Raw genomic sequence first — 20,530 nt, forward strand, 5'->3', positions numbered from 1 at the left:
ATGACCTTGACCTTTCACCACTCAAAATGTGCAGCTCCATGAGATACACATGCATGCCAAATATCAAGTTGCTATGTTCAATATTTCAAAAGTTATTGCAAAACTTTACTATATTAAAGTTTTTTAAAAATTTTGACCTTTGACCTTGAAGGATGACCTTGACCTTTCACCACTCAAAATGTGCAGCTCCATGAGATACGCATGCATGCCAAATATCAAGTTGCTATGTTCAATATTTCAAAAGTTATTGCAAAACTTTAATATATTAAATTTTTAAAAATTTGACCTTTGACCTTGAAGGATGGCCTTGACCTTGACTTTTCACCACTCAAAATGTGCAGCTCCATGAGATACACATGCATGCCAAATATCAAGTTGCTATGTTCAATATTTCAAAAGTTATTGCAAAACTTTACTGTAAGGTTAAAGTTTTGGGACAGAATGACAGACAGAAAGACAGGCCAAAAACAATATACCCCTGATCATTCGATCCGGGGGCATAAAAAGTATATATTTTGCCAAAATGGACCTAAAAAGGTTCAAAATTAGTAAATATCGACCCTTTTGTGCAAAAAGGTACAATGTGCCTTCTTATTTCAATGTCACATGGTACCGTTTTGATCGAGGGAGCAAATTATTATACTGAAAACACTGGTATTCTCAATTTTTAAGCATTTTTAAGCAAAGCAACAACAAGATTAATTACCCAATTTTAGTCAAAACCGCTGCAAATTTTCCCAATTCATAGGGACCCAGTCCCATTCACAAAACAGTTAAAAAAACACTGCGCAACATGTGTCTGGTACCACAAACATACTTAAGTCAATGTTCTTTCTTATCATTGAATTTGTTCTCATTTTTAGCTCCGCGTTTTTGGAGAAAACCCGAGGTATGGTCATAGCCAGCTCGTCGTCCGCCGTCCGCCATCCGCGTCGTGCTAAAACCTTAACATTTTGTTAAGGTTTTGAACAATGGCTCTAAAATCAAATTGCTTCCACCTACAACTTTGAAACTTCATATGTAGATGCACCTGGATGAGTTCTACACGTCACACCCATTTTTGGGTCACTAGGTCAAAGGTCAAGGTCACTGTGACCTTTACACAAACAAAACCCTGACAAGTTTTCTTTTATTCAAAACTGCACATGTAGCCGAGCGTGGCACCCATTATGCGGTGCTCTTGTTTGAGATTATATTGTGGAATATCATGCTGAAATTCCTGTTCTCATATGTTGTTTTGAGTTTTGAGTCTGACTTAACCCTGAATTTGAGCAAGAATGTAAGCATATTCCTAAAGCTGAGATTTGAGATTGTTTGTGAGTTAAGTGACCTACATTCTCAGTGCTCAGCTCAGTGGGAACTCAAGTCTCATTGACCTACATTCTCAGTGCTCAGCTCAGTGAGAACTCAAGTCTCATTGACCTACATTCTCAGTGCTCAGCTCAGTGGGAACTCAAGTCTTATTGACCTACATTCTCAGTGCTCAGCTCAGTGGCAACTCAAGTCTTATTGACTTACATTCGCAGTGCTCAGCTCAGTGGCAACTCAAGTCTCATTGACCTACATTCTCAGTGCTCAGCTCAGTGGCAACTCAAGTCTCATTGACCTACATTCTCAGTGATCAGCACAGTGGTAACTCAAGTCTTATTGACTTACATTCTCAGTGCTCAGCTCAGTGGTAACTCAAGTCTTATTGACCTACATTCTCAGTGCTCAGCTCAGTGGGAACTCAATTCTCATTGACCTACATTCTCAGTGCTCAGCTCAGTGGCAACTCAAGTCTCATTGACCTACATTCTCAGTGCTCAGCTCAGTGGCAACTCAAGTCTCATTGACCTACATTCTCAGTGCTCAGCTCAGTGGCAACTCAAGTCTTATTGATCTACATTCTCAGTGCTCAGCTCAGTGGTAACTCAAGTCTCATTGACCTACATTCTCAGTGCTCAGCTCAGTGGCAACTCAAGTCTTATTGACTTACATTCGCAGTGCTCAGCTCAGTGGCAACTCAAGTCTTATTGACCTACATTCTCAGTGCTCAGCTCAGTGGCAACTCAAGTCTCATTGACCTACATTCTCAGTGCTCAGCTCAGTGGTAACTCAAGTCTTATTGACCTTCATTCTCAGTGCTCAGCTCAGTGGCAACTCAAGTCTTATTGACCTATATTCTCAGTGCTCAGCTCAGTGGGAACTCAAGTCTTATTGACGTACATTTGCAGTGCTCAGCTCAGTGGGAACTCAAGTCTCGTTGACTTACATTCTTAGTGCTCAGCTCAGTGGGAACTCAAGTCTCATTGACCTCCATTCTCAGTGCTCAGCTCAGTGGCAACTCAAGTCTCATTGACCTACATTCTCAGTGCTCAGCTCAGTGGAAACTCAAGTCTCATTGACCTACATTCTCAGTGCTCAGCTCAGTGGAAACTCAAGTCTTATTGACCTACATTCTTAGTGCTCAGCTCAGTGGCAACTCAAGTCTTATTGACTTACATTCGCAGTGCTCAGCTCAGTGGCAACTCAAGTCTCATTGACTTACATTCGCAGTGCTCAGCTCAGTGGAAACTCAAGTCTCATTGACCTACATTCTCAGTGCTCAGCTCAGTGGCAACTCAAGTCTTATTGACCTACATTCTTAGTGCTCAGCTCAATGGCAACTCAAGTCTTATTGACTTACATTCGCAGTGCTCAGCTCAGTGGCAACTCAAGTCTCATTGACCTACATTCTCAGTGCTCAGCTCAGTGGCAACTCAAGTCTCATTGACCTACATTCTCAGTGCTCAGCTCAGTGGAAACTCAAGTCTCATTGACCTACATTCTCAGTGCTCAGCTCAGTGGCAACTCAAGTCTCATTGACCTACATTCTCAGTGCTCAGCTCAGTGGGAACTCAAGTCTCATTGACCTACATTCTCAGTGCTCAGCTCAGTGGGAACTCAAGTCTTATTGACCTACATTCTCAGTGATCAGCTCAGTGGCAACACAAGTCTTATTGACTTACATTCGCAGTGCTCAGCTCAGTGGGAACTCAAGTCTCATTGACCTACATTCTCAGTGCTCAGCTCAGTGGCAACTCAAGTCTCATTGACCTACATTCTCAGTGATCAGCACAGTGGTAACTCAAGTCTTATTGACTTACATTCTCAGTGCTCAGCTCAGTGGTAACTAAAGTCTTATTGACCTACATTCTCAGTGCTCAGCTCAGTGGGAACTCAATTCTCATTGACCTACATTCTCAGTGCTCAGCTCAGTGGCAACTCAAGTCTCATTGACCTACATTCTCAGTGCTCAGCTCAGTGGCAACTCAAGTCTCATTGACCTACATTCTCAGTGCTCAGCTCAGTGGCAACTCAAGTCTTATTGATCTACATTCTCAGTGCTCAGCTCAGTGGTAACTCAAGTCTCATTGACCTACATTCTCAGTGCTCAGCTCAGTGGCAACTCAAGTCTTATTGACTTACATTCGCAGTGCTCAGCTCAGTGGCAACTCAAGTCTTATTGACCTACATTCTCAGTGCTCAGCTCAGTGGCAACTCAAGTCTCATTGACCTACATTCTCAGTGCTCAGCTCAGTGGTAACTCAAGTCTTATTGACCTTCATTCTCAGTGCTCAGCTCAGTGGCAACTCAAGTCTTATTGACCTACATTCTCAGTGCTCAGCTCAGTGGGAACTCAAGTCTTATTGACGTACATTCGCAGTGCTCAGCTCAGTGGGAACTCAAGTCTCGTTGACTTACATTCTTAGTGCTCAGCTCAGTGGGAACTCAAGTCTCATTGACCTCCATTCTCAGTGCTCAGCTCAGTGGCAACTCAAGTCTCATTGACCTACATTCTCAGTGCTCAGCTCAGTGGAAACTCAAGTCTCATTGACCTACATTCTCAGTGCTCAGCTCAGTGGAAACTCAAGTCTTATTGACCTACATTCTTAGTGCTCAGCTCAGTGGCAACTCAAGTCTTATTGACCTACATTCGCAGTGCTCAGCTCAGTGGCAACTCAAGTCTCATTGACTTACATTCGCAGTGCTCAGCTCAGTGGAAACTCAAGTCTCATTGACCTACATTCTCAGTTTTCAGCTCAGTGGCAACTCAAGTCTTATTGACCTACATTCTTAGTGCTCAGCTCAATGGCAACTCAAGTCTTATTGACTTACATTCGCAGTGCTCAGCTCAGTGGCAACTCAAGTCTCATTGACCTACATTCTCAGTGCTCAGCTCAGTGGCAACTCAAGTCTCATTGACCTACATTCTCAGTGCTCAGCTCAGTGGAAACTCAAGTCTCATTGACCTACATTCTCAGTGCTCAGCTCAGTGGCAACTCAAGTCTCATTGACCTACATTCTCAGTGCTCAGCTCAGTGGTAACTCAAGTCTCATTGACCTACATTCTCAGTGCTCAGCTCAGTGGGAACTCAAGTCTTATTGACCTACATTCTCAGTGCTCAGCTCAGTGGCAACTCAAGTCTTATTGACTTACATTCGCAGTGCTCAGCTCAGTGGCAACTCAAGTCTTATTGACCTATATTCTCAGTGCTCAGCTCAGTGGGAACTCAAGTCTTATTGACGTACATTTGCAGTGCTCAGCTCAGTGGGAACTCAAGTCTCGTTGACTTACATTCTTAGTGCTCAGCTCAGTGGGAACTCAAGTCTCATTGACCTCCATTCTCAGTGCTCAGCTCAGTGGCAACTCAAGTCTCATTGACCTACATTCTCAGTGCTCAGCTCAGTGGAAACTCAAGTCTCATTGACCTACATTCTCAGTGCTCAGCTCAGTGGAAACTTAAGTCTTATTGACCTACATTCTTAGTGCTCAGCTCAGTGGCAACTCAAGTCTTATTGACTTACATTCGCAGTGCTCAGCTCAGTGGCAACTCAAGTCTCATTGACTTACATTCGCAGTGCTCAGCTCAGTGGAAACTCAAGTCTCATTGACCTACATTCTCAGTGCTCAGCTCAGTGGCAACTCAAGTCTTATTGACCTACATTCTTAGTGCTCAGCTCAATGGCAACTCAAGTCTTATTGACTTACATTCGCAGTGCTCAGCTCAGTGGCAACTCAAGTCTCATTGACCTACATTCTCAGTGCTCAGCTCAGTGGCAACTCAAGTCTCATTGACCTACATTCTCAGTGCTCAGCTCAGTGGAAACTCAAGTCTCATTGACCTACATTCTCAGTGCTCAGCTCAGTGGCAACTCAAGTCTCATTGACCTACATTCTCAGTGCTCAGCTCAGTGGGAACTCAAGTCTCATTGACCTACATTCTCAGTGCTCAGCTCAGTGGGAACTCAAGTCTTATTGACCTACATTCTCAGTGATCAGCTCAGTGGCAACACAAGTCTTATTGACTTACATTCGCAGTGCTCAGCTCAGTGGGAACTCAAGTCTCATTGACCTACATTCTCAGTGCTCAGCTCAGTGGCAACTCAAGTCTCATTGACCTACATTCTCAGTGATCAGCACAGTGGTAACTCAAGTCTTATTGACTTACATTCTCAGTGCTCAGCTCAGTGGTAACTAAAGTCTTATTGACCTACATTCTCAGTGCTCAGCTCAGTGGGAACTCAATTCTCATTGACCTACATTCTCAGTGCTCAGCTCAGTGGCAACTCAAGTCTCATTGACCTACATTCTCAGTGCTCAGCTCAGTGGCAACTCAAGTCTCATTGACCTACATTCTCAGTGCTCAGCTCAGTGGCAACTCAAGTCTTATTGATCTACATTCTCAGTGCTCAGCTCAGTGGTAACTCAAGTCTCATTGACCTACATTCTCAGTGCTCAGCTCAGTGGCAACTCAAGTCTTATTGACTTACATTCGCAGTGCTCAGCTCAGTGGCAACTCAAGTCTTATTGACCTACATTCTCAGTGCTCAGCTCAGTGGCAACTCAAGTCTCATTGACCTACATTCTCAGTGCTCAGCTCAGTGGTAACTCAAGTCTTATTGACCTTCATTCTCAGTGCTCAGCTCAGTGGCAACTCAAGTCTTATTGACCTACATTCTCAGTGCTCAGCTCAGTGGGAACTCAAGTCTTATTGACGTACATTCGCAGTGCTCAGCTCAGTGGGAACTCAAGTCTCGTTGACTTACATTCTTAGTGCTCAGCTCAGTGGGAACTCAAGTCTCATTGACCTCCATTCTCAGTGCTCAGCTCAGTGGCAACTCAAGTCTCATTGACCTACATTCTCAGTGCTCAGCTCAGTGGAAACTCAAGTCTCATTGACCTACATTCTCAGTGCTCAGCTCAGTGGAAACTCAAGTCTTATTGACCTACATTCTTAGTGCTCAGCTCAGTGGCAACTCAAGTCTTATTGACCTACATTCGCAGTGCTCAGCTCAGTGGCAACTCAAGTCTCATTGACTTACATTCGCAGTGCTCAGCTCAGTGGAAACTCAAGTCTCATTGACCTACATTCTCAGTTTTCAGCTCAGTGGCAACTCAAGTCTTATTGACCTACATTCTTAGTGCTCAGCTCAATGGCAACTCAAGTCTTATTGACTTACATTCGCAGTGCTCAGCTCAGTGGCAACTCAAGTCTCATTGACCTACATTCTCAGTGCTCAGCTCAGTGGCAACTCAAGTCTCATTGACCTACATTCTCAGTGCTCAGCTCAGTGGAAACTCAAGTCTCATTGACCTACATTCTCAGTGCTCAGCTCAGTGGCAACTCAAGTCTCATTGACCTACATTCTCAGTGCTCAGCTCAGTGGTAACTCAAGTCTCATTGACCTACATTCTCAGTGCTCAGCTCAGTGGGAACTCAAGTCTTATTGACCTACATTCTCAGTGCTCAGCTCAGTGGCAACTCAAGTCTTATTGACTTACATTCGCAGTGCTCAGCTCAGTGGGAACTCAAGTCTCATTGACCTACATTCTCAGTGCTCAGCTCAGTGGCAACTCAAGTCTCATTGACCTACATTCTCAGTGCTCAGCTCAGTGGTAACTCAAGTCTTATTGACTTACAATCGCAGTGCTCAGCTCAGTGGAAACTCAAGTCTCGTTGACTTACATTCTCAGTGCTCAGCTCAGTGGGAACTCAAGTCTCATTGACCTCCATTCTCAGTGCTCAGCTCAGTGGGAACTCAATACGAATCTAAGTGGTACAGGGTTATTGAAACTTGGAAAGAACATTTGTCCAACTTACGATTTAAAGACAGAATCAATCACTTCCTTGTCAGTGTCAGGATACATTGCACGGACACGTTCCAGGATATCTACCCGCCTGGGTTCCGGATGACTGACGGCCTCCGCCCGCTTGTATCCCATCTCGTGTAGGGCGTTAGAAACCCTCACAGTGTTGTTATGGTGCCTGGAAAATAACCCCCATCATGCTGTTAAACTTTTCCACTCAGATTGTAATTTTGACTAGTTTGGGGTCCCTTAGAAAATTAAATCAAATTGAACACTTCTTAATAGATTCAAGTTTTTAAAGCTTCATCTCCAACCCTAAGACACTTATGAGCAGCAAACAGCATGAAACCTGAACACCCTGAGAGAAGGCTGTTGTGGTTTTATGCTGGTTTTATGCTGGTTGCATAAAGCCATCTTTTTTTTTTCTTCTCAGTGGGAAAAGTTAAAGGTGCAAAAATAAGAATCACAATAATGTTATCTTGACTTATAAAATACTCAAGTGTTATCACAGGACCACAAATGGGTCCATTTTATTATGGTACCTTTAAAACATTACGTCAATTATTTTTAGTCAGAAATAACAATAACTACAACGAAAGCGATTGGAAATGAAGTCCATAATTATTAGAACAAGTGAGGCAATATCATACAGAGAAAACCAACCTGGTTATTGGGTGCGCTTCTCCACCTATATATACTTGTAACACTGGTAGTTAGTCTGGATCATAACTTGGATTTTTAAGTTTTGACCCTTTGACTTGGATCCGCGACCTTAACCTTCAACGTTTTGGAGTGGGTTTTGTGCAAGACACTATGTCAAACAATGCAAGTTTTTGTGTACTGCGTCCATGCTTGACACAGTATCTCTCACTGTAAAATGTTTCCAGTTAATATCTTATTTGTGACATTCACATTCGACCTTTAAATGTGACCATGGGCCTAGAAAATCGGTTCTTGCCGTTTTGCATGATGATTGTCATTTAAGCAAATTTGTTTGATATGGAAAAAGTGTTAGGAATGGAATGATTATAATAGACATTTGACCTTTAACTATGACCTTGGGCCCAGGGACTAGGCTTTTGCAGTTGTCGCATAACCATTGTGACTAAACTTGTTTGAAACAGAAAAAGCTCATTAAAGATCTATGACCTTGACCTTAAGGTCATAGGGTAGTTTAACATCCCATCTAATCACGCTTATTTCTGACTGTTAGGAAATCAGTACATGCAGGACAAAGTTAACATCGCAAAATACTGAGGATGATTATTTTGTATTTGTGCTGAATTTTGACCTTTGGTCTGGGTCTTAAGGGTGACAGTACTGGTTCTACCCAGGAAATAGACTTTGAGCATCTCAATAAGCATTTGGCATTTGATTCAATGGAGCTAAAATAAGTGAGCCTTGTTCTGAGAAAACTGGGCTTAATGCATGTGCGTAAAGTGTCGTCCCAGATTAGCCTGTGCAGTCCGCACAGGCTAATCAGGGACCACACTTTCCGCCTTAACTTGATTTTCGGTAAGGAGTGACTTTCTTGAAATAAAAATACCATAAAAGCGGAAAGTGTCGTCCCTGATTAGCCTGTGCAGACTGCACAGGCTAATCTGGGACGACACTTTACGCGCATGCATTAAGCCCAGTTTTCTCAGAATGGGACTCAAATAGGTTTAAAACCAAACTTGCGCCGTACGATTTGAGGAGTTGCTGTATCACATCCTCCGGTGCTGATGGGAACGACTGCCTGAGCTGATGAAGCTTCATAAGGTCCACTTTCTCCTCCTGCTGGAAACAAAACCAGAGCTTTGTCAATTGTACGAACCTTCAGCAGGCTTTTAGGGGTAACATTTTAGGCCAAACATTGGCTTGATTTTCAATCTTAAAAACAGCGGAGTGATTTAAGGGCCACCTCAGGAGAGAAGAATGCCCTACCCCCTTACAAAGTTCAAATTAACTCGATCTAATCTTCATTTGTTCATAGATCTTGCAACTAAAAGGGAAGAAATCAGCTGACAGGAATAGAAATCACACCCCTGCACAATAGACATTTATCCTAAATGACTCAATTCCCAATTAAAGGCTTACACATTTTTTTTCATCAATCACAACTTTCAGTTTATTTCCCTATCCAGTTATACAAGTTAAACCTTAGTAATTTTAATATTGAAAACACTTCTTATCTCAATTTTAAAGTATTTTTAAGTCAAAAAACAAACATCATTCATTTCCCAATTTTAATCAAAATGACCCGATTTTGATCCAAACAAATTGGACCAGGCCCCATACCTAAAATGGTGTAAAAAACAACAACACTGCCCTTGGTCAGTGACCGTAAGTTATTAACCCAAATGGAAGTGTTAAGATTCAAACAAAAGTCAGATTCTGGAATACTAGTTTCAGAAATTATAAATACATCAATAAAAAAGATGTATAACAAAGAAAACAATTATTTGTAATGTTTATAATTATGTATTATGATAAAATATCATTTGTTCTAATGATTTTACAGATTTCCCCCACAATCCCTTTTGACCGTAAAAATTCATTTTTTGAAACGGTATGCCTGATTCCTTTATAATGTGAAATAATGGCCAAGTAATATTTAATCAATACCTCCATACAAGTAATACATGTGCAACACATACAAACACATTGGGATTCATTTAGATCCATAAAGAAAATTGTTTTTCACTATTTGTGTTGCTTTAAACAATTCATACAGAAAACACTTACATGATATACATGTACCATCCTTGATGAAGTATTATTATTAACCCAAACCACTGCATCTAACTCATATAAACTGAATTTCAAAATAGAAACAAGATGTGTTTGTGAAACACTATATCCGCTCATATATTTGACCTTGAAGGATTACCTTGACCTTTCACCACTCAAAATGTGCAACTCCATGAGGTACACAATTATGCCAAATGTGAAGTTGCTATCTTCAATATTGCAAAAGTTATGGCAAATATGAAGTTGCTTGAATATTGCAAAAGTTATCGCAAATGTTAAAGTTTAACGCAAACAAACCAACAAACAGACAGAGTAAAAACAATATGTCCCCCAGTTTCTGGGGGACATAAAAAAATAGACAATCCCTTTTTATCATGTGCAATTTTTTTTTCAAACTGTGACACATTCAAGGAGATGATGCAGCAAGAATCAAAGCTATTTTACAATTCTTAAATTTCTAAACACATGATGAAAAAAGGAAAACTGCCCTACTTCCTGGCAGCCATGTTTTTCAAGTGGTCAAAATAAATATATATAAGGGGGGTCACCTAAAGTACATATCTATATTACATTTAACTTTGATAAAATAATGTTGGCTCTAGCTCTTCGAAGATTTGTAAGTTTTTCAAACAAACATACATAAATCAGTGGGAAAACTTGTCCCAAACCTTGGCATCAGTGATTTTTACATGAATCAAAATTATTTTAAGAAATTGTCTGCAGAGTATCCAAAAATGGCATTTATTTCCTGTATAACTGTTATAGTTTTAATGCAGTTTATTTAATAAACGCACATAATATAAGCCGTGTTCTGAGAAAACGGGGCTTAATGCATGTGCGTAAAGTGTCATCCCAGATTAACCGGTGCAGTCTGCACAAGCTAAACAGGGACAACACTTTTCCGCTTTTATGATATTTTTTTATTTGAAGTAAGTCTCTTCTACACGAAATTCCAGTTTAAGCGGAAAGTATCATCCCAGATTAGCCTGTGGGGATTGCTTATATGATTAGCGAACTTAACTCAGGATGCACTCAACATACTGTGAATTCCATGAAATTGAACTCTATAATAGTATTGTACAACCAGCATCAACAAAAGAAGAAGCAAAATAACTTTATTTTCACATATACAAAATGAAAGATCATACAGTTCACTTACAATGCATAACAAAAACATGCATGACATAATTTTTATGAGTCCTGTCATGGTAAAATGGGCCTTATGTCAATTGCGGCCAGTGTAGATCCAAACCAGACTGCGCATGCGCCAAGTTTGGACAAGAGCTACTCCGTTCACTAATGAGACCAGGAGACCTTGCAGTACTGTACAGCGGACATTTGCCCAGTCTGGTCAGGATTTCAATCGACCATATAGCATAAGATCCATTTTCGCATGATGTGGTTCATTTGGTAATATAGAAACAAAGGAATAAGAAAAGCAGAATGTTTATAAGCACAAGTAAAGTAGCAGATTTGCAACACAAGTTTTAAACATTTTCACATTTCCAAAGTAATTGAACACTTTCAATATGGTTTTTAAATGGCACCAATCTTGGTAGTTTTTTTCCCCAAATGGGAACGTGCCGTTTCTGGTACTTTATAAAGAAGGAAAAGAATTGCTGTATGTTTTCTTTGTTCTGAGTCTATCCTTTATTCTTAAATCTAAGAATGGTTTGGTGAATACCAAATTTGTTTAACAAAACAACATTTTCATGCTCAGCCCCATATAAGTATTTTTCCATAGAAAGTTTATTCATATTATTTTGTAAAGTCATACAGGAACAAATGACACAAAATAACAAAAATATTTGCAAATGAATGCTGGCATACATGCAAACATTGAACAGAATATTATACATTCCAATGCATGTTTCTACCATTATGTATGTTAAAATACGTAAATATTAAATCATTACCTCATGCAAATATATAATAAAACATAAAAGTTGCAAATGCCACCATGAATTGTATGTATCAGTTAATTTGAATATATAATCGATAAATCTTCTGTTGATTGCCTTTCTGTAGAAAGAACAAGGAGAAAATACAGTCTGAACCAGAATCCCTCTGTGAGTAGCGCGGGTACCAACCACTGTGTTAACAAGGCAACAAGTTATTTCCAAGAGTACTCTTGCAAAAAAAATTTTTTCGAGAGATTTCAAGTTTAACTGATGTTAAACATTATCTCATTTAAAGCATTCACACTTATACATAAACATGCCAAATGTGCATGCAACATACAACAAATGTGCATACACCTTCTCAAATACTACTGACTTCTCATGACTACAATTTGTTGGTCCCTTGAAAAACAAGAATGACCAATGGAACTAAAAATTTCCCAATTAAAAAAAATCCCAATTTTCAAAAACAAAGTCCCAACTATTTTTTTTAGAAAGAAATGTGCTTATAATGATAATTCTATCTCAAGTTTGTTTTAATTACATCTAACTAACTATAACCTTTTTTTATTATTTTATTCTTCTTATTTTGATTATAATAGACATGCTTCTGAGTGGGAAAGGGTTAACCCATTTATGCCTAGCGTCTAGAAAAAAGGCCTTGGCAAACAGCGTAGACCCAGATGAGATGCTGCATCAGGGTCAGCGCTGTTTGCTTAAAGGAATTTCTGTAAGAAGTATTCTAAATATAGAAATAAATATACTAGACATCCCTTATCTTGAAAATAAATTGATCCAATTTAGAAATATGGGAGAGTCCACTAGGCATAAATGGGTTAAGCAGGTATGGGTGTATAAGTATAACAATCATCACAATCTACTACAACCATCCAGACAGTTTGTACCGGAGCCTTCTTGTCAGGAATCACATTGTCCGCTTTTGTCACCCGCTTGTATCCTTTATCAAACAATTTGTTCTTGACTCTCGCTGTTATGTTGTTATTGCTGAAATACCAAAATATGTCCTGTTTATAAAATGCAAGAAGTGCAAGCAAAAATAAGTTACCTTAAATTCAGTTTCATTCAAAGGTCTGAGTGAATGATGAAGTGTGAAGAAATTCATCTCCTCCTTCTTCTAAGCTTTTTTGAAAATTATAGGGGTTACAAGAAAGGTTTTACTTAAAATTTCCATATGGTTGACTTGGATTTCTGTCTATATGAACATTTACTCATGTAAGTGAGTATTCTCATTGAAATCTTTCATTTTTAACCCTTTCCTTCTCAGAGGCAGACTGAAAATTGCTATGTGCAAACAGCATAAAACCAGAACAGCCTGCCAATAACTCGCAGTCTGTTCAGGTCTTATGCTGTTTGCTGCTCATCAGTATCTAAGGCTTGGAAATGAAACATTTAAAAATTTAATCTAGTAGGAAAGGTCTTCATTAAAATGTAACTTTCTAAGGAACTTCAAACACCTCAAAATACGTATCTTAGTGGTGAGGGATTAACTGTTGACACAAGTGAACATTCTTACCGTAAAAACGCAGTCATAAGTCAAGATTTTTTACCTCCAAAATTTGATTAAAATTACGGTATCGACTTATGAGGTCGACCATGAAAAAAATAATGAAAGTCGACAAAGATTGATCCCCGCGACAATTGTTACATGTGCGTAAAGTGTCGTCCCAGATTAGCCTGTGCAGTCCGCACAGGCTAATCAGGGACGACACTTTCCGCCCAAATTGGATTTTTGCTAAGAAGAGACTTCATTTAAACGAAAAATGTCATAAAAAGCGGAAAGTGTTGTCCCTGATTAGCCTGTGCGGACTGCACAGGCTAATCTGGGACGACACTTTACGCACATGTATTGTGTCCAGTTTTCTCAGAACGCGGCTCAATTGTTTTCACTGACTCTTCATGCTCATTACTGGCATTTGAATTATGTCCAAAGAGAAAGGTCGAATAAAATAAATGTATGGTATTTTACACAAACGTACATGCTTTTTGTAATCATGCAAAAAAAGTCTAAGAAATATATTATGAATGAACAAGCATGCTTTTTTATAAACATAAGAATTAAAATAAAGTTTATTATTATTTAAAAACAAAGACTCTTATTCTCAAATGTAAAAATATTTTACTTCAAGAGATTTTTGGTATGTAAATGTGTACAAAAACTTACCTGACAGTTTTCTAAAGGACCATTCAATCCAGTCCAAATTGTTGGTATGACAATCAAAAAAATGTGTCTCTTCCATATAACAGATTACTCGCCACAATAAATTTGTATTCTTACAAATGTGTTTTATATAACAAGATTGTGATTTGTTTAGGCCAATTTGGGATCGAAACTCAGCTCCATTCCTAAGCTCAAAAGGTATATATATTTCCCATATAATGGTCTTAACCCTTTGCATGCTGGGAAATTTGCAGTCTGTTAAAATGTCGTCTGCTGAATTTTTAAAATCAGCATTTTCTAAGATTTTTTTCAAAGAATACTATCAGAATAGCAAACAGTTTGGATCCTGATGAGACGCCACGTTCTGTGGCGTCACATCTGGATCCAAACTGTTTGCAAAGGCCTTTAAAATTCGGTTCCAGCACTGAAAGGGTTAAAATTCCCCTCTAAATGTAAACATTTTTTTCAACAAAAGATGAGTGCATTACAACAACAACAAAATAAGTTAGAGGCTTATTTGTACATATTTCCGTTTGTTTTATAAAAGTGTGTTTGATATTAATTGAATTTAGCTTTTTAGTAACAAAGCAGTATTAGGAAAATATTAATAACAAAGTAAATTAAAAACGTGTAATAATGCATAGCCAAAAAATCCTGGGAAATAAAATTCCCCAGCCAAAGGGCCCCTCCATCTTTCTACCACAAGTCGAACAAAAAACGCTAAAACATGAGCTAGACTTTTCTTGTGCCAGCTATCAGCATCAACATATTTTTTCTGAAACAAACTATTTGGATAGTATGAGCCAACCTGCTTAAATTGGTTGTTAACTTGCAACATTTCATGTGAAAAAACCTAATGACTGACAAACCGATTGACTTACTAACTGCAATAATTTTATAAATATTTTTTATAATATTTTTTATAATAATAATTCCCTTTCTTGCAGAGTTTTTATCAAAGGCAAGTGACATGCACACAAAATAACATTAATAAACATAAAAAAGCTCACCCAAAAAAGTTCATGCTATTATCAACTGAAGTGTTAACCCTTACAGTGCGGGAACCGAGTTGTGAAGGCCTTTGCAAACAGTTTGGATCCAGATGAGACGCCACAGAACGTGGCGTCTCATCTGGATCCAAACTGTTTGCTATTCTGATAGTATTCTTTGAAAAAAAATCGAAGAAAATGCTAATTTTAGAAATTCAGCAGACGACATTAAGTGTAAAAAAGGTCGTAAAGAGGACCCGATCCCAAAGCAAAGGGACCCTATCCCAAACCAAAATATATAAAAAAAATCCTTTTTTTTTCAAGATGTGTCTTATGACTTATGATTATGAGACTCTATGTCTCAATTTTATTTTTTAAACAACCTACAAGATTTGTATCCAAAATGGCCAGGAAAAGGCCTGTTGTGTCAATATTTGTCGATAAAAAAAATCCAATCTGGTCGTTTTTGTCGATAAAAATTTCCTAAACATTTTTTTTCTATTTTTTTTCGTCTAATGAAAGTCAATTGTTAACGTGGTGGCCCCGACCTGCAGGGATTTTTTTGCTATGAGCGTTGTTCTTTGAAAACTGGGTTTAATGCATGTGTGTCAAGTGTTGTCCCAGATAAGATTGTGCAGACAGGGACAACACGTTACGCTTCTTTGTGTGTTTTTTTTTGGTTTAATGAGAGTTGCTTCTAAACGAGTCTAGTTAAGGTGGAAAGTGTCATCCCTGATAAGCCTGTGTGGACTGCACAGGCTAATCTTGGACAACACTTTCCGCACATGTATGCATTAAACCTAGTTTTCTCAGAACGCGACTCATTTTTGGTCACAAATTCCCTTATAGTGAGTTGAATAAAACAAAAGTACATGAATAAAAAATCACTGACCTGTCGAGACTTCATGGACATTGGCACGTTCTGTCCTGCCGTAGCACCACTCGTGGGCCGTAGCCCTGCTCCCTGATTCAAGAACTGTTGAGTGAAGATTAGGGAAACAACTTATGTAGGGAGGTGCAAAAGCCTACGCAAGGTGGCCACATTGCTTACGGGCCTTGTTCAGCCCTATCTACAGACTTATTCCCAAAGCAGAATGGTTAAAAAAAATACGATTTGAAAAAAATCCAGCATTGAATTATTTTCTTAAAAAATGTTACTAATGAAACTATATCTCAATTCTTGTTCAATAACATCTCCCAAAGTATATGACAATAATTTACAAGACTTTGTATAATAATTTGACTTTTAAAGGTTTAAATAAAATTATTTTTTTCCAGATCAGGGGACTGTTCACACACAAAAATTCCCAATACCGAAATCGCTTTTTTCCAAAATGGCCAGAAAAAGCCTTGATTATCAAATATCAAAGTCCTCTGGGATTCCCTGTGTTTATCCATAATGCAATCTGTCAGTTTAGCGGGTACGACTACGAGGGGAGTTTGTGCTAATGATTTTTTCGAACACTATGATCGTCTTTTTATGATTGCTTAGTATGTGTGACCTACAGCATGTATTTGCTGATTGTGCAAATAAACTGTAACTGCAACCATGAAATTACTCTTTCACACTGTATGCGAGTCCGGGAAACCCTTTCTTCTTCTGATACAGCACTCCTTCTCAAACGAAGAGTTTGTGCTGGTGCCTATCGGTTAAGGGGTGAAAACTATACAAAGGTTTTCCAGATGCAGATACGGATTGCTAAATTCATGCTTGACACAGGCCCGGATCTGGAATGATTGAATCCATTGATCTGGTTTGCCTTTGATAGTGCGGATTAGAGAATCTTAAACATCCCTCACTCGATCGGATGAGAGAATTGACTGGGCTTTCGTTAAGTTTTGAATTTTTGAAAAAAAGTCGGAACATCGTGGGCTCGACTTTTTGAAAGTTTCACATGTTTGTGTCTAAGTACCAAATACTCCGTGCAGTTGTATTCACCTGGTAAATGGTCATTTAACAAGTTGGTGTGCATTATACATTGATACAAAGCTATTCTGACTGCTAACTTGCGAGAAATTCATCGTGTCTTTCCTCAATCGGCCATATTTGGCGCGCGCTTGTTGTTGTTGTTGTACTACTATGTTGAAAGGGCTGTTGTCGACATAGCGAATAGCGCGTATGAGGGGCATTTGATGGCACTGATTTTTGAGAAGAGCAAAGATATAAGCCAAGTGATTTAGTACGTTGTTATTTCTGTATTTATTCTATGTATGTGATATGTTGCTTTGTTAATTTGCGTGCGTATGTGAGCAAAGTCATGTAGTTGCGGATTGCGCCAGTAAAGTGAAACTGAAAGCATCAGGCTCGTAAAAGCAAAAGGAAAGTAGAAGTGGATGTGGAAAGTAGTTCCAACATGAGTTAGTGTTGTCTGTTCAATTATTGGTAACTGAAAGGAGACATAATTCGCATAAAATGCATAAATGTATGTTAAATGCAATATGCATTAAAATGCGGGGAGATCTAGTTGCACCATTTGCATGCAGCGTATAACGATTGTCTGGGCATGCGCTACTGTCTGGTCAATTATGGTAATTTTCACATTTTGCGGGGGAATCCGGAAATAGTTATGGTACTTTTCACATTTTGCCGGGGATTGCGGAAATAGTCGCTGCATCACGATTGGCTGATTTATGGTGAAAACACACTAAGATATTTGCTTCCCGTGGTGATTGTCGAAAGTAGTGCCTATTTGTAAAGAGTTCTTTTAGTACAGGTCGAAATCTCACTGCCGAATCTCCGAGTTCGCTTGTATTTGGGCGAATGGGATTTTCTTAGAAGCTGCGTGGCATACGTTTTTGATTGCATCTTTCGGAATAAGATCGGTTGATCTTTAAAACTGATACTAGCCTTGCACACGCTGATGTAAAGAAAAGGCTGGACAAATGCCATAAACGTCCATCTTTGGACCCTTTGGTTATTGGATGCAGTGTAAACTAAATAATAACTGCGTAAAAATGCCATTCGATATAATCTTGACCAGTCAGGCAGCCCCAAATCGCATACAGTTTGAGGCTGCCTGGCTGGTCACTGTTATGCCGCTGGACCCGACGTGGGTTTTCTCATTTTCCCAGAGTGTAACGAGCATTTTGTCCTGTGTATCAATCAGTGTATAATCAACGATGTTAATAGCAGTCAATGCCGGTTGCTGTTTAAAAGAACACACTGATAATGTCGTCAGAGATTCGTAACTAACGACCGCGTTGTAGAACATCGGGCCAAGATTCACCCATGGAAACCAATCGGCAAACCTATTTCGCTTTCCGGGTTATTTAAAACTCGAAACACCTGCATTAGATATGAGTCGCATAATGGGGGAAAACCGGACTTTATGCATGTGCGTAAAGCGTCGTCCCAGATTATCCTGTGCAAACCGCTCATGCATTAAGCCGTGTTTTCCTTTCATGCGACCCTATTATATCTATATCTCAGCTGTCACGAAATGCTTACCAGTAAGTACTGCATCAGCACAATTCATTTGAAAGACAAAATGAGCCTCGCTATGGGAAAAAAGGGCTACGCATGTGCATGTCCTTTCAGCGCAGTGGTTGGTATACACGCTTCTCACCAAGGCGATCCGGGTTCAATCCCAGACTCATTTTTGGCATATAGCGAGTAATTTAGTTTCTTTACTATAGTGTTTACGTTTTTTTATAATGCAAAACTGTTTGATAGAATTAAGAACATGATATTGAAGCGATATATGCGGAATGTTATGCCGGTAACATTTGAACCATAACCTTGTTTGAAAGTAAAAAAAAATACTTTAAAATTAAACAATCAGATGTTTAAATCTATATGCCTATGACCACGCTGATCAGGAATTCGTTGGAATTTTTTAAATATCTAAAGCACTCAAACGTTATCCATTAATACATATGTATCATATAATACAATTTTTTTTGTTGTTTTTTAATAAAACATTAACAGTTAATAGTGTTGTTTGAAAGTTTGAAAAAAAAATGAGAAAAAAGAAAAAAGTTATAATCAAAACATATTTTGCATTAAGCACCCTTTTCATAGACCGTCCCATTTACGTGCACAATTGAAATACGCTCGCTCGCTCTCTCGTTCGCTCCATCGAAATCAAACAATAAGATAGTGAAATCTATATGAATTTGACTCGCTGAATCCGAATCCGTTGTTAATTTTCCGATATCTTGATCCGAAAAAGAATTATTGAGTTTAAATGGTAAAATTCGATAAGAATGCAGCACACTTTTAACAGAAGCTCAAAATCCAGTATACCTTAAAATCCAGTGAAATAAAACAATCAGATAGTCCAATCGATGTGATTTTGTCTACCTGAACCCGATTCCGGTGCTACATTTCCGATATATTGAACCGTTAAAGAATTATTGATGTTAAATGGTGCCGTTCGATAAGAATGCAGCAACCTTTTAAAGTAACATTACTACTCAAAATCAACGAAAATTTCGTACACTATTTCGTAAAATAAACTTAATCAATTAAAAATCAGTGTTCCTTGTGGCAATTGCCGAAATTTCAGCGCCAGGTATGATAAAATAGATGTCTGTAGATACCAAAATGCTCGTTTTTATTATTGTTTTGCATATTTAATTCCATTTTAATTTCCCGCAACGATATCTATTCATACGACACATGAACACTAACATGGTGTTCGTGTGTCGTATGAATAGATATATTCGCGGGAATAATGCCTTAACAGAAAATAATACATTTTAAATAGACGCATACTAATCACTCATTTAGTCGCTCACTCAATCACTCACTCACTCACTTACAGTCAGTCACTCACTCAGTCAGTCACTCAATCACACAGTCACTCACTCAGTCCACCAGTCATTTAGTTTCTCGGATCAAGATTTTGGTATTAATTATCGGATACAGTTAGCCCTTAAATAATAGTGTAAGTTCGTTCGCACTTTTGTGTTTGAAAAGTATTTTCGCTCAGCTCAAGGCAATATTGATAACAACAAGTGAGTGTCTGTAATATTACTACACTGATGTGTGTATTAATTTTCATATTTTCAGTATAACCATGTCGAGTGTCGAAATAATTATTAGACATTGTCAGTCGCTATAAAATGGTGTCAGTCATTATTGGGCGCTGTCAGTCTTTATAACACGTTGTCAACCAGTATTAGGCGTTGTCAGTCGCTATAACACGTTGTCAGTCATTATTAGGCGCTGTCAGTCGCTATAGTACGTGGTCAGTCGTTATGAGGCGTTGTCATTTATTATGAGGCATGATCAGTCATTATGCGGCGTTTTCAGTCATTATAAGGCGTGATCAGTTGCTATTAGAGATAATCAGTCGTTTTGAGCCGTTGTCATCAATTATGAGGCGTGGTCAGTCATTATATCCATTTATATTCGTGTAGTGCACCGATTGTAATAATGCATGCATATAGGGTCAGTGTACTCATTTACCTTTCTTTACAGTGACTGTCTGGTTAGCACAGTGGTTAGTATACGCGTTCATCACCAAGGCGGGTTCAATCCGAGCTTGCTTTTAAAAGAGGATGAAGTGTGAAACAGTGATGTGGAAGCGCAGTATACGACTAGTGAAATATGAATGGCGATCCAAATACAATGATGTCGTGTTCTGAGAAAACTGGGCATAATTCATGT

General features: G+C 38.9%; 1 protein-coding gene across 41 annotated transcripts in view; it reads right to left on the reverse strand.

The window, feature by feature from the left end:
* LOC127837398 (proteoglycan 4-like) overlaps positions 1 to 20,530 on the reverse strand; it is a 109,256-nt gene that overhangs the window by 46,279 nt on the left and 42,447 nt on the right. For 5 of the 41 annotated variants that reach the window (XM_052364431.1, XM_052364401.1, XM_052364404.1 and 2 more), the window contains exons 7-8: positions 8,802 to 8,893; positions 7,128 to 7,292 (exon numbers count right to left, since the gene is read on the reverse strand). The exons of 21 other annotated variants lie outside the window; for them this stretch is intronic. In XM_052364431.1, coding sequence (XP_052220391.1) covers positions 7,128 to 7,292; positions 8,802 to 8,893 — 257 coding nt within the window. Of the gene's footprint in view, positions 1 to 7,127; positions 7,293 to 8,801; positions 8,894 to 12,635; positions 12,754 to 20,530 lie in introns of all 41 variants that reach the window. 15 more of the 41 variants (XM_052364445.1, XM_052364428.1, XM_052364429.1 and 12 more) reach the window with 10 other exon arrangements.

The sequence above is a fragment of the Dreissena polymorpha genome, chromosome 7 (assembly GCF_020536995.1).
Source record: "Dreissena polymorpha isolate Duluth1 chromosome 7, UMN_Dpol_1.0, whole genome shotgun sequence".
Lineage (NCBI taxonomy): Eukaryota > Metazoa > Mollusca > Bivalvia > Myida > Dreissenidae > Dreissena > Dreissena polymorpha.